The sequence below is a fragment of the Grampus griseus genome (genome assembly GCF_964374135.1).
Source record: "Grampus griseus genome assembly, chromosome: 8".
Classification (NCBI taxonomy): domain Eukaryota; kingdom Metazoa; phylum Chordata; class Mammalia; order Artiodactyla; family Delphinidae; genus Grampus; species Grampus griseus.
In genome coordinates, this window is record NC_139002.1 from 31,800,163 (window position 1) to 31,813,862 (window position 13,700).

The window sequence follows — 13,700 nt, forward strand, 5'->3', positions numbered from 1 at the left end:
TAAGGTTTCGATTGTAAAAGACAACTAAATCTCAAGTCCATATTCTACTCTGGCCAGTCTTGTTGAGGTTGTATTATAGGGCTCAAGAGACTTGTTGGTGTCCAGAAGAAACACTTCAGCAGATGGCCTCCTTCAGAAGATACTGCACATGTAGCTTTGCACAGTGTGACTTCAAGCTACTCAGTAGGCTGGCAGTTCATGAATATGATTCTTTGTATCTTTCATAAAATCTAAGGTCCTGATTCATGGTCACCCCAGTGATTGGAATCTCATACAGCTGTGATATTCTGATCATCATTCAGATCTTCATCACTGAGCCAATGAGATGCCTCTGTTGAACCCTGGCTATAGATACGCTTACCTCTTAATTGGTAGAAAGTGGTGCTTAAAAACAAGTTGCTACAAAGCTCACTTAAGGAGAAATGATCTTCAGCCCAGTTTCCTAGTCCATTTATCACTATGTTGGCTTTGGTAGCTCATAGAGATACTACTGAAATGCAGCAGTGCGTTTTCCTCAGATTCTGCCACTTAATCCACAGCTTTGAGAAAATGAATTTCTCTTCTAACTGGCTACAAAGAGCATCATTTTAATCCTGTGTAAATCCACTATACACAAGAACTTGATTTGTAACTGATAAAAACATCCTTAACTGGAACTGAGGTGTGATTTCTAATAATATCCTACAATGAAAATTATACTCAAAGGGTGATGTTTAGGGGCCTCTCTGGTGGCGCAGTGCTTGAGTCTGCCTGCCGATGCAGGGGACGTGGGTTCGTGCCCCGGTCTGGGAAGATCCGCTGAGCCTGCGCGTCCGGAGCCTGTGCTCCGCAACGGGAGAGGCCACAACAGTGAGAGGCCCGCGTACCAAGAGGAAAAAAAAAAAAAAAAAAAAGGTGATGTTTAGCTCACAGACTACTTTATAGGGACTCTGTGAAGGTCATAGGAACTATAGTCTCAACATAAAATATACTTGAGACATAAGGAAATATGGGTAAAGTTGTGTCCTAACCCTAAGAAATAATTTAACAGCCTTAAAAGTCACGTTAAGTAACAGGACATCTTCCTGATTTAGATGCTATTTTTTTCTTTTGTTGTTTCTTAGAGAGGTTTCCTTTAGTAAGAATTAAGCACTGTCCATTCATTTACTTTGCATATAAACCAGTATCAACTTCACAAAGTTACAGTAACTCTAGTATTTAATAGTTTCACTTAAAAAAAAAAAATTCCAAGTGCCAGGTTAGCTGCTTAGGAATTTTACATAATTAGACTCTTTGCTCAGATTATCTCCAAATAGCACACACACAGATCCAGTTTTGTTTCGAACTTCTAACAGGGTCCTCACAGCTTAGATATCAAGTCACCTAGTTCAGGAATTTTGTTTTTGGTTAAAATATGGCAGATTAAAAAATTCAGAGTATCTTTTCAATATCATCTTATTTGCTAGTGTCTTGATTCTGCAACTGTTTTCATTTGTGGTAGTATTAAGTTTGCCAGCTTAAGGCTATGTTTATGGTTAGAAAAATATTAATTTTACTTATATCAGAGCCTTTTGTATCCAAATATTGGAAAAAATATTCCATGTTTGATTTGGAAAAACTGTAGTACTAAATGTCACAGAATTCTCATCTGATATCTAATTCAGTAAATTTTTAATTGAAGAAGACTGTTCAAGTTTTTCAGGATTACTTAAATAAAGCAATTAAATGCCAACAGTTTAAAGCAGGATAGGGACAACATGGAGATACCCTGCCAAAGACATGGTTGATTCCAGAAGCAACAGTGCACATGCAACCCTGAAGCCCAGGGGAAAGCAGTATGTGAATTTACCCATAAATACCAAATAAAGCCAGATTTTCAATATAATTGACAGTTGCCAAGACCAGGGATGGTCTAGTTGCCATTACAGGAGGTAAGAAAATGTGATGGGGGTCCCTTGGGGCTGCTCTTCTTTTACAAGCTCAGCTGACAAGATGGAAATCAAGGGAGATTAAATGCAACTCACTGGTCTGCAGACCACCCCCTGCAGTTATCACCAATGTTTCCTTTTGTTACCAGTCCTTGTTCTCTCTAGAGGCTATTTCTCCTGAGTATTTTACTGACTCAGACTGACTAAATCAGTTACCTAAAAGGTTGTACAATTCTGGTTCACAGGCTCCAGAATGACTTCAAGTCATCCAACATAAAGCACACCACCTCTTAGAGCAACTCCCTAGTAAGAGGTGCAATGTCTATAGATACAAGGTATGGTTTTGAGCTAAAATCTACAACCACTACATTTTGCACAAGGGGGACGATAAATTTCAAGCTCCACAAAATTAGTGTTCTACTATCATAAAGAAATTATACATAATAAAACACTGTTTTCAGATTTGCCTCACCAAAAATGATGTGTCAATAATTGAAGATATTATATACACAAACACAGAAGTAAACCATTTTCAAAGACAATCAAATCTACCTCTTATTCAAAGTTTAGGACCTACCATTTAAATTTGTGTTTTTATTTATAAAATAATAACTGATAATTTTCACTAATATAAGTATTATATTTTGGAGATCATTAAGAGAATATTTTGGAGAAATAAAACCAAAGGCTATTTTGAAAGAAACCGCAGTTTCTTCTGTGCTGTTACATGAAGTAAAATCATTTAAGAATGAAGCTGATACAATTCAGCTTACACACACACACTATTATTGATGAGGATGGTCTACAGGAAGAGTACAGAACATAAAGTTCAAAGAATTATATCCATACTACAAAAGTTCCAAATGCCAAACCAACCTTAAGTTTAATCTGTCTACCAGTTACCACTGTAATCACCTTTTATTACTAATACTTGTTCTATTGGAAGACCATTAAGAAGCCAAAAAAGTTTTAAATATATTAATCGTTAAAAACAACAAAGAACAGTTTAAAGAAAGAATATATTTGAACCATATAAACAAAAAGGTATTACAATAAGAAAAAATAATGTAACAATTTATGTAAGTACCTAACATATGAGCATGCTCTTAACATCTAAAACAAAAAATAAAAAGGTAACATTGGTACTATATATATATATTTGACAAGTGTGCATTAAAGAATTCTCTAATATAAAACATTTAAAATGTGGAGAATACTTTTTCAAGATACAGAAAACAATTGTTAAGATAGGCACACCCACAACTCTTTTAAAACCGTGCTTATGGAAGATAAAATTGATCCGAGCATTCCTTCTCAGATGTGCAGAAGCTCTGAAATTGTAAATCATTTGATATTGCCTCCCACTTTTGCACTGTTTGAATTTCAACATTGATTGGTATGAATTACACAATTAAGTAGTTTTTCAGTGTTTCTGCCAAGGTTCCATATAGAATGCATCTATTTAGTATGAATACTTAAAACAGCAACATCGTTTGTATAAAAGTCACTTCCTTATATTTTTTCCTTTTTTTAAAAAGGCACTATATTTAGAAAATAGTAATTATAACAAATAGTGCTCTGGAAAATCTGAAACTCCAAATCAATGTGCTCCATCAACCATAAGTAGATCTAAGAAGCACTAACTAAAAAGAACACGACTGTAAAAAGCTGATAAATTTAAAGATTATAAAATTGGTTTATTGTAAAAGCAATTCAAGAATACCCAGTTAAAATCTTATCCCAATGCCACCCAATACAACCAAGAAGCAGTTAAACACGTTACATTAGGAATAAGGACATAAAACAAGGAAGAGCACGTCAAGGCTGTGATTCAAACTCAGAAAGAGAAAGGCTTAGGTCTCCTTCAGGTGAGTACAGAGGGTACGATAAGATCAAAGCACCATGTCTGTTAGGTACCACGGTGCTGCTTCAACACTGAGGTATAACTGGGTAAATTAAAGGTGAGAGGAAATGAAGAACTCCGTAGTTTTGTTTTGTGGGTGTACTTGAGTGATTAAAATTTTAGGAACAACTGACTTTAATGACAGCAAGATGCAAGACAAGTCTTTATTGAAGAAAAAGAAGCTTATAAAGTTCTCTATCAAGGTCCCACTAAGTCTTCACAACTCCCCTCCCACCTTCCCACCCTCTCCCCTAATCTAAAGCTACTCTGCTGATATATAAAATGCGATCTTAATTTGTGGCTTAATGGCAAATTGTAAGCACTCCTTCCAAGTAGCTTTGATCTTCTGCACATAAAAAAGCCAACATGCTGTATCATCCATCCATAAACTCAATTATGCATTCTAGGCAGAATTTCATTATTCCTCTAAAAAAATCAATACATCTGCACAGTGGCCATTTCCCCCCAGACTTAATTCAAGATTTAATCTTTCTTCTGTTTTCTTAATAATAGCCTTAGAGTCAATTATTATGAATGATCAACCTATGAATCATTATATACAACACAGTGATTGCATTTTGAGCACTGAAATTACTTAATATAAAACTTCTTACTTCCAACTTTTGCACTCCTCTAAATTGAAGGGTCAAAATGCTTAGATTCTGTAATCAGAAAGAAAAAAAAAAACAATACTTGTCTTCCTAAGCTGAGGCTTTTCATAGCAGTTTTAGCCAGGAAAAGAGATTTTATGTCTTATAAACCCTTGAAAATAAGGGCTTACTCTAGAAACACTGAAAGACCCTTAATCATAGAGGTGCTAGCTGATACCACTATAATTCACAACCAAGTATTACTTCATAGCTTATACTGAAGGTTTGATTCATGCTCATTTTGTTCCTTTAAAAATACTCTTTGGAAAACATTATTACTCCTGTAGACACATACTCTAGTTATATCTCTTCCAGTAAAAATAAAAGTATAATCATGATTATCTCTATTTCTTTGCTAAATTCAACTACCAATATACATTAATCTGATCACTTTACCAGCTAACTTATGACCTTACAGTATTCTATACACTATCCAGGGTCAATTCTCAGCATACAGAAGCAGAAGCAAGTCTTAGAAGAACGATTTTGTAGGTAATATTTCAATGTAGTCCTTAATGTGTTCATTACAAAAGAGAACTAGAGTACTAGAATTTACTTCCAAAACTAAGGCAAAGGTAAACTTTCAAAGCTAAAGGAAGGTAAACCACTATATAAAGCTTACTTCTGTCATGTACACTATGAACCTAACTCAGTGATTTCCCATCAAGACGTAAATTAGTCTGAGGGACTAACCAGGGGATAATAAAGCCATTTCTTGTTTGCTTCTTTCAAATTCATCAGATAATATCCATTGTGTGCCCAGAGGGCATACAGGACTCCGCTAGGCACTACCCATAATAACAGCCCTTTCTAGAACACTAAACTACCACCAACATTTGGAGACTGCCCCAACCAGATTTAAACTACCTGTGAAATATAAACTACTAGTCATGTATTCTAAATGCATACATTCAAAGCTACCATTTTAAAATAAATTGGAAAGTAGGGAAAACTTAAAAAAAAAAAAGATACATTCTGCTATCACACTATCATAAACATTATAAGTGTGTGTGTGGGTATATATAGAGAGAGCAGATTACCAAGATTTAAATAAGATGGTAAAAAAAACCAGGACATGTAGATTTACCAAAGGAACTACAATAACTGTCCCAAGCTACAAGTATAAACAGATTCACTATAATGGTAATTTGCCTAAGTTCTGAGAAACAACAACAACAACAACAAAAAAAAAAAAAAAAAGAAAAAAAGAAACCCCCAAACAATAAAAACCCCAACCAAGACAAAAAACAAACAAAAAAGAAACCAAAAACAACAACAACAAAAAACCACAATAAAACCCACCAAAACCTATACTAGAGTATGTGGCAATAATTAATATATTTCTATGGAAATTATCTCAAGCCTTATAAGCTCCTAAAATAAAATCAAGGTCACTATGTGACTAATGATAGCACTAGGAGGAAAAAAACCCACTGAAAGTAAAACAGTCTTCAGCCTTGGTTTCAGCTATCTCTTCAAATCAGCATAAGTACTTAATATCAGATACAACATTTTTGGCTTGTCAGACCAGTAAGTCATGTTTTTCCACTGGCCAAAGGCAGCTGAAGAAACAATTGCTTGAACAAACTAAATGCTGTGACGTGAAGCATTTGACTTCCAAGTCTGAGTATTTAGTTAAAATGACTGGTGAACGTCTAACTGGGCAAAAGGAATGGCATCCATCATCCAAACAGGCTCACTTCCCCCAGCCCCCAAAACAAACAGTAGTTATAATAGCAAAAGAAACAAAAAAAGTTTTTTTTGATTCTTTAGAGCCAAACATGGAAGAGGTCAGCAATATATTAACAGCAGCAATGGACAAGGAAGAGCAAAATAGTGGATGAAAGAATCTTGCTGGACGTTTGTTCATCTTTTTCTGTATTAGCCAGAAGATCACAACCGGCTTATCTGGAAATTTCAGGTATATCTCCTTAGATCCTTCACAGATTTAGAATTCAGTCTACCTGAGGGCTCTATAACCATGTAAGAAAGCTTTCTTTATCTAGCTTGGTGGCGGCCAAAACAGACTCCATGTCATTAAGGATGTCAGAACTCAAAGCTTCTTGTAGACTTGGCATCAACTCCTCTCCTTCTATGTTCATTCCATCTCCTTCCAGTGTTCCAAGGTCCACATTTGTCCCAGGAATGGCTTCAAGATAGTCTGGGAAACGGTTCTGCTGTGAGGGTAGGGTGCTTTGGTTGATAGTGTCACCTAGATGGAACAGGGAGAAAGAGAACAGGTCCTTTTTGAAAAGCTAACATCAGAGCCGTATCATGTGAGTATACATAAATGCACAGGGAAAGAAACGCATTCCTGACCGACCTCCTCCACTGGCCCACAGTTTACTTAAGGTCAAACAACTCACAGATAGCAAAGTAACAACGCAAGTTTCCTTTTGCTTCAAAATTGTTCAGATATTGAACAAGCTTGATTGCTTACTACTGTGTGCTGAGCAGTGAAGGGGGTCCTGAAAAGAAATTCCTTAAAAAATTATATACAGCAAGAGAGAAAGAACAAGTATGACACAACAGCATCACTACTTGACTCTCTTCCAGGTATGCACCACCATAATAAGATAAAATATAAAAATGAATGGTATAGACCTGTCTTTCTCTGAAGTACACACTGGGGAACAGAATAAAAGAACTGCACAAAACTATTCCACCCTTAGGAGATTCACATTCACAACAGTAAAAACAAGCCTCCCAAAAAGTCCTTGGATAGGTAAGTCTTCCTAGCTTTGCTTCTAGGTTTCCCAAACTTACCTTGCCAAGAAACCTTTTTGTCCATGACAATGTTAACATTCCTTAACACTTCAATGGAACATGCTTTCAGAAAAACTAATATAAACCATTAAGTGTTAAAGAGAGAAATGGGGGGACAGAGGAGTCAGGAAAGGTGTTATGAATGAGATGGGTTTGAAGCAACGCCTATGGATGATTTAAGATTTAGATGAAGAGAGGGCGCTGTGGATTCCCAGAAGCATCAAAGCCATAAGCTGGATGAGCACAGGTACAGAAGACTTGCCAAACACTTTTAGAAGCTGCTGGCTAAAGAACTAGCTAGCTGGAGAACTGCTTCATTTCCCCGCCAATTCGTGCCCTCTGAGAGCTGCCAAGGCCAGGGTCACCGGGTAAGCCACAGGAAAAAGGGTTCTATAATTACCCTGTGACGCAGGTACTTCTTAGCTTCTGCAAGATCCCTGAAACTATTCTAACAATAATGGAGGTAAGCCCCACCACCTAGCCTTTCCTACCTGGCTTCCTGAGCCCCATATCACTTAAGTTGGACCAAAGACCCTCACAAAAAAGAGGGAAGCAGACAATGAATCACATATAGAGACATATGAATCACATATAGAGATCTTCTCCAAAATTAAGAACACAAATCCAGGGGCTTCCCTGGTGGTGCAGTGGTTAAGAATCCGCCTGACAATGCAGGGGACACGGGTTCGAGCCCTGGCTCGGGAAGATCCCACATGCCACGGAGCAACTAAACCCGTGCACCACAACTACTGAGCCTGCACTCTAGAGCCTGCGAGCCACAACTACTGAAGCCCGTGTTCCGCAACAAGAAAAGCCACCACAATCAGAAGCCTGTGCACTGCAACGAAGAGTAGCCCCCGCTCGCTGCAACTAGAGAAAGCCCGCGAGCAGCAATAAAGATCCAACACAGCCAAATAAAATAAAATAAAATAAATTTATTTTAAAAAAAAGAAAAAAGAATACAAATCCATATAACAGAGACTTCTAATAGGGTCCTCAACTGCTCTGTCAATTAACTCAATGTTTTAAATGCTAAAATATAAAATAAGTCATGTCAAATAGAGCTGAGATATTCATGACATTTAAAAACTGGGAAGAGACTGAAATTACAAGATGCCAACAAAACAAACAAAAAAACCCCACAAAGCAAACTTAATTTGAATTGAAGTTTACAGGATCTCAATTGGTTTTCTTCTGAATAATTGTTTGCTCACAATAGTTTATTGCTCACAATAGTTTAATTTGCTCACAATAGTTTAATTAGACCTGGTAATACAATGACTACTTCTCACTGAAAGCTAGAGGAATAAAGAATACCAACCTGTATCCATTTCATCAACACTGTTCAAGAAGTCGTCTGGGGTCCGAGGGACACTGTAGCTGCTCATGCTTAGTCCGCTGTCTGTGCTCTCATCTCGAGAGTGATAGGTGCCACTACAAAGAATGAGAGTTAAAGACCAACACAAAAAATTTAAGAAATGATTTCAAGGTAAAAATATAAACACCTGCTGAGTACCAACATGATTCTCAAAGAGGATTAGTGAAAATTCTTGCCCTGCAGCATCTGAAACAAGCACCCTCCCTTCAGGGCCCATACAAAGCTCTTTTGCTATGAGGTGAAACAGACAAGTTAATCCTAATTGAAACCGGCAACTTTAGGGGGCCAAAATTTTCCTAAGGTTCTGGGGCTTGGTGGCAATAAGGGAAAAGAAAGATATTTCCAGTTTTCCTAGGTGACAGAAAATTCTCTGTGTAGATATTCTCTAGTATCATTTGAATCTAGGGGCTCCACATGGCTCATTTGTTTCAAGGTCTCAATTCCCCAAGTGGCAGTGGTCACAGGCATAGGTCAAAACACAACCTCCAGGTGGGTGGTGAGACAGGTCTGCACTAGATTCGTGCTAAATTCCTAGCTCTCATGCAGAGAGTTTAAGCCAGAAAAATCAAACCAAAATAAAGAACCAGAATTTCTTTTTCGACTGGGCCAAAACATGAGTCACTGCCGATAAGAACTGAACTCCCTAGCTTGATCTCGTTGTTTCTGTTTGGGAAAGGCGGGGAGCTGCAAACAAACACCTTAGCATGAGATAGGAGTCCTGAGAGTCCCAGATGAAGGAAAGATTAAAAACAAAAAACAAAAAAACTACAAGGCACATACCTTGAGAAAAACAGAAAACTATGAGCCAAGACAGATTTTTACTTTAGGCTAAATGAAAAGTATCACAGATTTACATACAAGTATGGTAAATATCCTTAGACTATTACTTTCATAAATACGACACTCTCCTAACCTAGTAGCACGCAGACACCAGGTGGCATCGCCTGTAGAATTGGGGGTTCTGCTAATTGTAGAAAAACTATGGCAAAGTGTGAAATAAAGACAATTGTTCATAATGGTCTCTGACTACAGGGCAAACTCTAACTTTCTCCACAGCTTGGACACTTAAACAGCTGTTTAGCTTACACAAAAGTTAAACAAAAAATAACTAAGCTTTAAAAACAAGATTTAATAGTTGCTCAAGGTCGAAAGCTCAGTCCCCTAAATTTCTTTCCTAAATTACTCAATGCACTTGCCTTGTTCTCCCTCCCCTTCACTCTGTATATTGCAACCACTAGTTTAATGCTTCTGTCAGATTTTGGCAAGATTCAAAAGCCTCACACAGATCCAAGAACACACAAATTTGCCTCTGAGACCATTTGTATACAATGCAGCTACTTCGGAGAAGGTCTCAGGATGTGGTTTGTTTTTATTTTGCCTGTCTTGATCTGGGACAAGGGCCTGGTCCTAGTCATCACTCTATTCCCACTGCTGAGAACGGAGCACGTATCAAGACACTCAAGACTCTGTTACAGAATAGCTGAATGTACACAGTTGTTCAGAGTTCTTTCCAAGCCCCAGGGGAAGCACATGGGCACTCCTGAGGACCGAGTTCACAAGGCCATTTCCCTGGTTAGGGACTGCTCCCTGCAGCCCCCCAACCTCCCTTCAATAAACATTCACTGAGCATCTGCTACTACGTGATAGGGATTAGAATAGTCTGAGGATACAACAAAAATCTACAACTGATGCTTTCTGAGAGGCTCACAACTTCAGGGAGGGAGGTGCACAAATACGTTAATGAATCATATACAAGGGCTACGTGAGCAAAGTGCTTTCAGAACAAAGAGGAGTAAGTTTGAAACGTACAGGGGAAAGGTTTCATGGAAGGGAATGTGGGAGCTGGCCTTGAAAGACCTCAGAGTAAAAGGGAGATGAGGGGATGTTCCACCACTACTAAGAGTCAACTCCATGGCAAGTTAGGGGAACAAGTGTTTAGGGCTTAAGGAATATGTATAAATCGAATGATGGGCAGTGGGGAAACCATCAAGAGTTTCTGAAAAGAAAAATGTTATAGTCAGATGTGTGTTTTAGAACCTGGGGGTACTACAGAGAGTAGACATGGAATTTTGCCCTGAGACTAACAACACGGGTAATGTTCCACTCTGTGATCTTTACCAGAAAATAGAATCTTAAACTGTAGCTCAGCTCTTATCAAAAGTTTTAAGAAACAATCTGCACAAATGACTATCAGGAGGAAATGCAGTCTATCCATTTTTTCCCAAATGGTCTAATTTTATCCCTGGATCAATACAGGCCTTCAATAAGACGGGTACTGGAATTATATTGATCTGAAATTTCCTCTGTGGAAAAGAAAGTTCTGTGGCTATGGACCTTTCCTAATTAACCTCAGTTTAAGCTTACAACTACAGTCTTATATAAATATACTCAATTTTTGGCAGAACTTTAAACTGCATATATCAGAAGAGTAAATACAAACTTAAATACCCTTTAGATGGCCTTTGAAACCAAACTTACCAATTAGGGCACCAGCACTAACTAACCTTAAGACAGAGCAAATGACAGAAAATTCTATTGTACTAAATATTTTGGTATGACAAGGTATTTTGTTTTTATCTTAGGATCAGGATGTTTTCAATTCAATTGGTGAGAATTGAAAGGGTAGCATTATAGCCTTCTTAAACAAAAATACCTTTAAATGTTTTAAAAAGTACACTGTTTAAAATTGGTTAAAAAAAAACAAAAGCAAAGACCAGAAAGCATTTGTTCCTTACTTTAAAAGCTGAAACTCCATAAATATTTGACAATCTAGAAGAAAGAATTGTAGTCAAATCTTAATTTTAAACGGCCTTCTAGGCAAAGAATATGTTCTGTCTCAGCTTGCAGTTTTCAACATAGCCCTCCCTACATATAATAACATCTTTGCAATATGCCTGAAACCCAAGATTTGTGGTAACTCACTAAAAATCATCCTTAAACTATGTTATTTTCAATACTCTTTAATATTAATACATTATTTGAAAGAGGCACAACCTTACTTTTTTATCTCCTTGACCTATAGCCCTTAAGAACATGAGGCCTTACAGTGCTCCTGCAGTGAAACTTCTCAGGCTGAACACTTACGTGGAAAATTCCTTCTAATGATCCTTACAATGCAGCCCTAAGTAGGTTTAAGACGCAGTTCATTTGCTTTTATAGAAAGGCATTCACATGTTCCTTCATGATTCTGCAAGTAACTGTTTTTCAACAGTATAGGCACAAGCAAACACGTGACTGTGAATAAGTATCCCCTCTACAAGTCTGAACAGCTCATTTCCTCTCACATGAGCCAGCTTTTAATCCTCAAGTTTTATTGTACTAGCCATTTATGGAGAGATTCATTTACAGCTATGGTTTTTGGCCCACAAAGATGTTCAAACAGCTTATTACAAGTACTAAGGAGAATCACCTTAAAACTATGATCTTTTTCAGATGTTGGCCAGTAGCAACTCTTACCAACCTGTTAAGAAAGGGATCTGAGCTATTGGTCGTCATTGTTCTCAATTCCTGAGACATCCCAGGAGAAGATACTGGATTTTGAGTCCCACCATCCTGCTCCAGTGTTGGTAACTGGCTACGGAGAGCTAATTCCTAGAAAAAAAATCAACACAAATGAACAGAATCAATCTATTGATTAACAAAGTTATCGTTAGGTTTAAAGTAATAAACTTGTACATATAAAGCTGAAGTATTAACATCTAAAAGTTAATGAGTTTCCCAATCAGAAGGACCAGGTTCTTCTATCCATTTCAAGTGATTAAACATTAAATTATATAAACTGAAAGTTTAATTAGTCTTATTAACCCCAAAACATATATACTTAACTACTTAGCTTCCTTTTGGTATTTTCCTTTTCTGGCAGACACTCCTAAATCCCTCCTTTGGGGTAGGATGGCAAGTCTGATCTTTATAAAAGAGAATTCTTCTTACCGTTTATTTTTACTCACCAACCCTCATATGGTTTTATATGTTTGGCACCAGTAATAAAAATAAAGTCAAAAGAACAAAATTTGGTGATTTACCAAGACACCAACACTCCTCACTGCCCTCCTGCATTGTTTTACACTTTGGTATCAAGTAACTCATTCTGACTTCAGGTTTTTCAATCTTGAACTGTCTTCGGGGGCATCCAACAATTTCTCAGCAAGATTCTACCTGGAAACTGAGCAAAAGCTATGGGCCATTACTACCCTGATCATTTCAGAAGGGCTGCCTCAACGTGCTTCCAAACATTCCAGGCCTCAGCTTTATATTTGCCTGGGGCTTCAAGGCTAGTTCACCTCACTCTGGCCAACTCTTACACCTTCATACCTCACCCCCTGCAGCCTTCCTGAGCCAAGCCTGCTCACTGAGGCACACACCATCTCCAGCATCCTCACTCCCAGTCACCACTGGGTCCAGAAGCAGTGGAGATATTCTCTGAGCTCTGCACCACCACTTCTAGACTATGCAACAACCACTTCTTTTTACTCAGGTTTCTGCCTCCTAGATACCCCATCCTTTAAATGGGTTTCTTAACCGGAGGATCATGACAGAATGCAGAGGGTATGTGAACTTGGATGGAGAAAAAAATTTACATCTTTATTTTCATTAACCTATAACTAAAATCTAGCATTTTCTTCAATTATAAATATAGGCAACAAACAGTAGTATTTACTATACCTTTGACTTTTCATCAATAGAAAACATTTTCATATCATGCTCTAGTTGTTGCAAATGTATCATAATACCATTTATATTCATTACTATTTCAATATTATATTAATTTTAAGACATGCCACTGTATCTTATTACTTATACATTACATAGATGATTCACTCAACATGAGTTCCTTGAATTTCTGTATTCCAGTGATCTTCATCCCTACCCTACCTCAATCACCCACTTACACAGCCAAGACCTTGTTATTCCAAAACCAAACCTACCTCTACAATCTTTACTCATGTTTGGGACAATGATCATTGTTTCACTTCATTGCAACTGCATCTATCACCCGGGAACTGTCAACATCCATGCACAAAATCTATACAGTAATGTAATGCTGAAATTCCTGGCTCTCTAAATTACAATGATATTGACCACTTTACCATTGTATT

At 37.4% G+C, this 13,700-nt stretch overlaps 1 protein-coding gene across 6 annotated transcripts in view; it reads right to left on the reverse strand.

Annotated features, from left to right (window-relative positions):
- Positions 1-3,579: 3,579 nt before the first annotated feature.
- YAP1 (Yes1 associated transcriptional regulator) overlaps positions 3,580-13,700 on the reverse strand; it is a gene marked incomplete at its 5' end in the record, with an annotated part of 106,881 nt that continues 96,760 nt past the window's right edge. For all 6 annotated transcript variants that reach the window (XM_082659626.1, XM_082659622.1, XM_082659624.1 and 3 more), the window contains 3 exons: positions 3,580-6,672; positions 8,548-8,660; positions 12,065-12,195. In XM_082659626.1, coding sequence (XP_082515752.1) covers positions 6,434-6,672; positions 8,548-8,660; positions 12,065-12,195 — 483 coding nt within the window. In that variant the 3' untranslated portion in view covers positions 3,580-6,433. The remainder of the gene's footprint in view (positions 6,673-8,547; positions 8,661-12,064; positions 12,196-13,700) is intronic.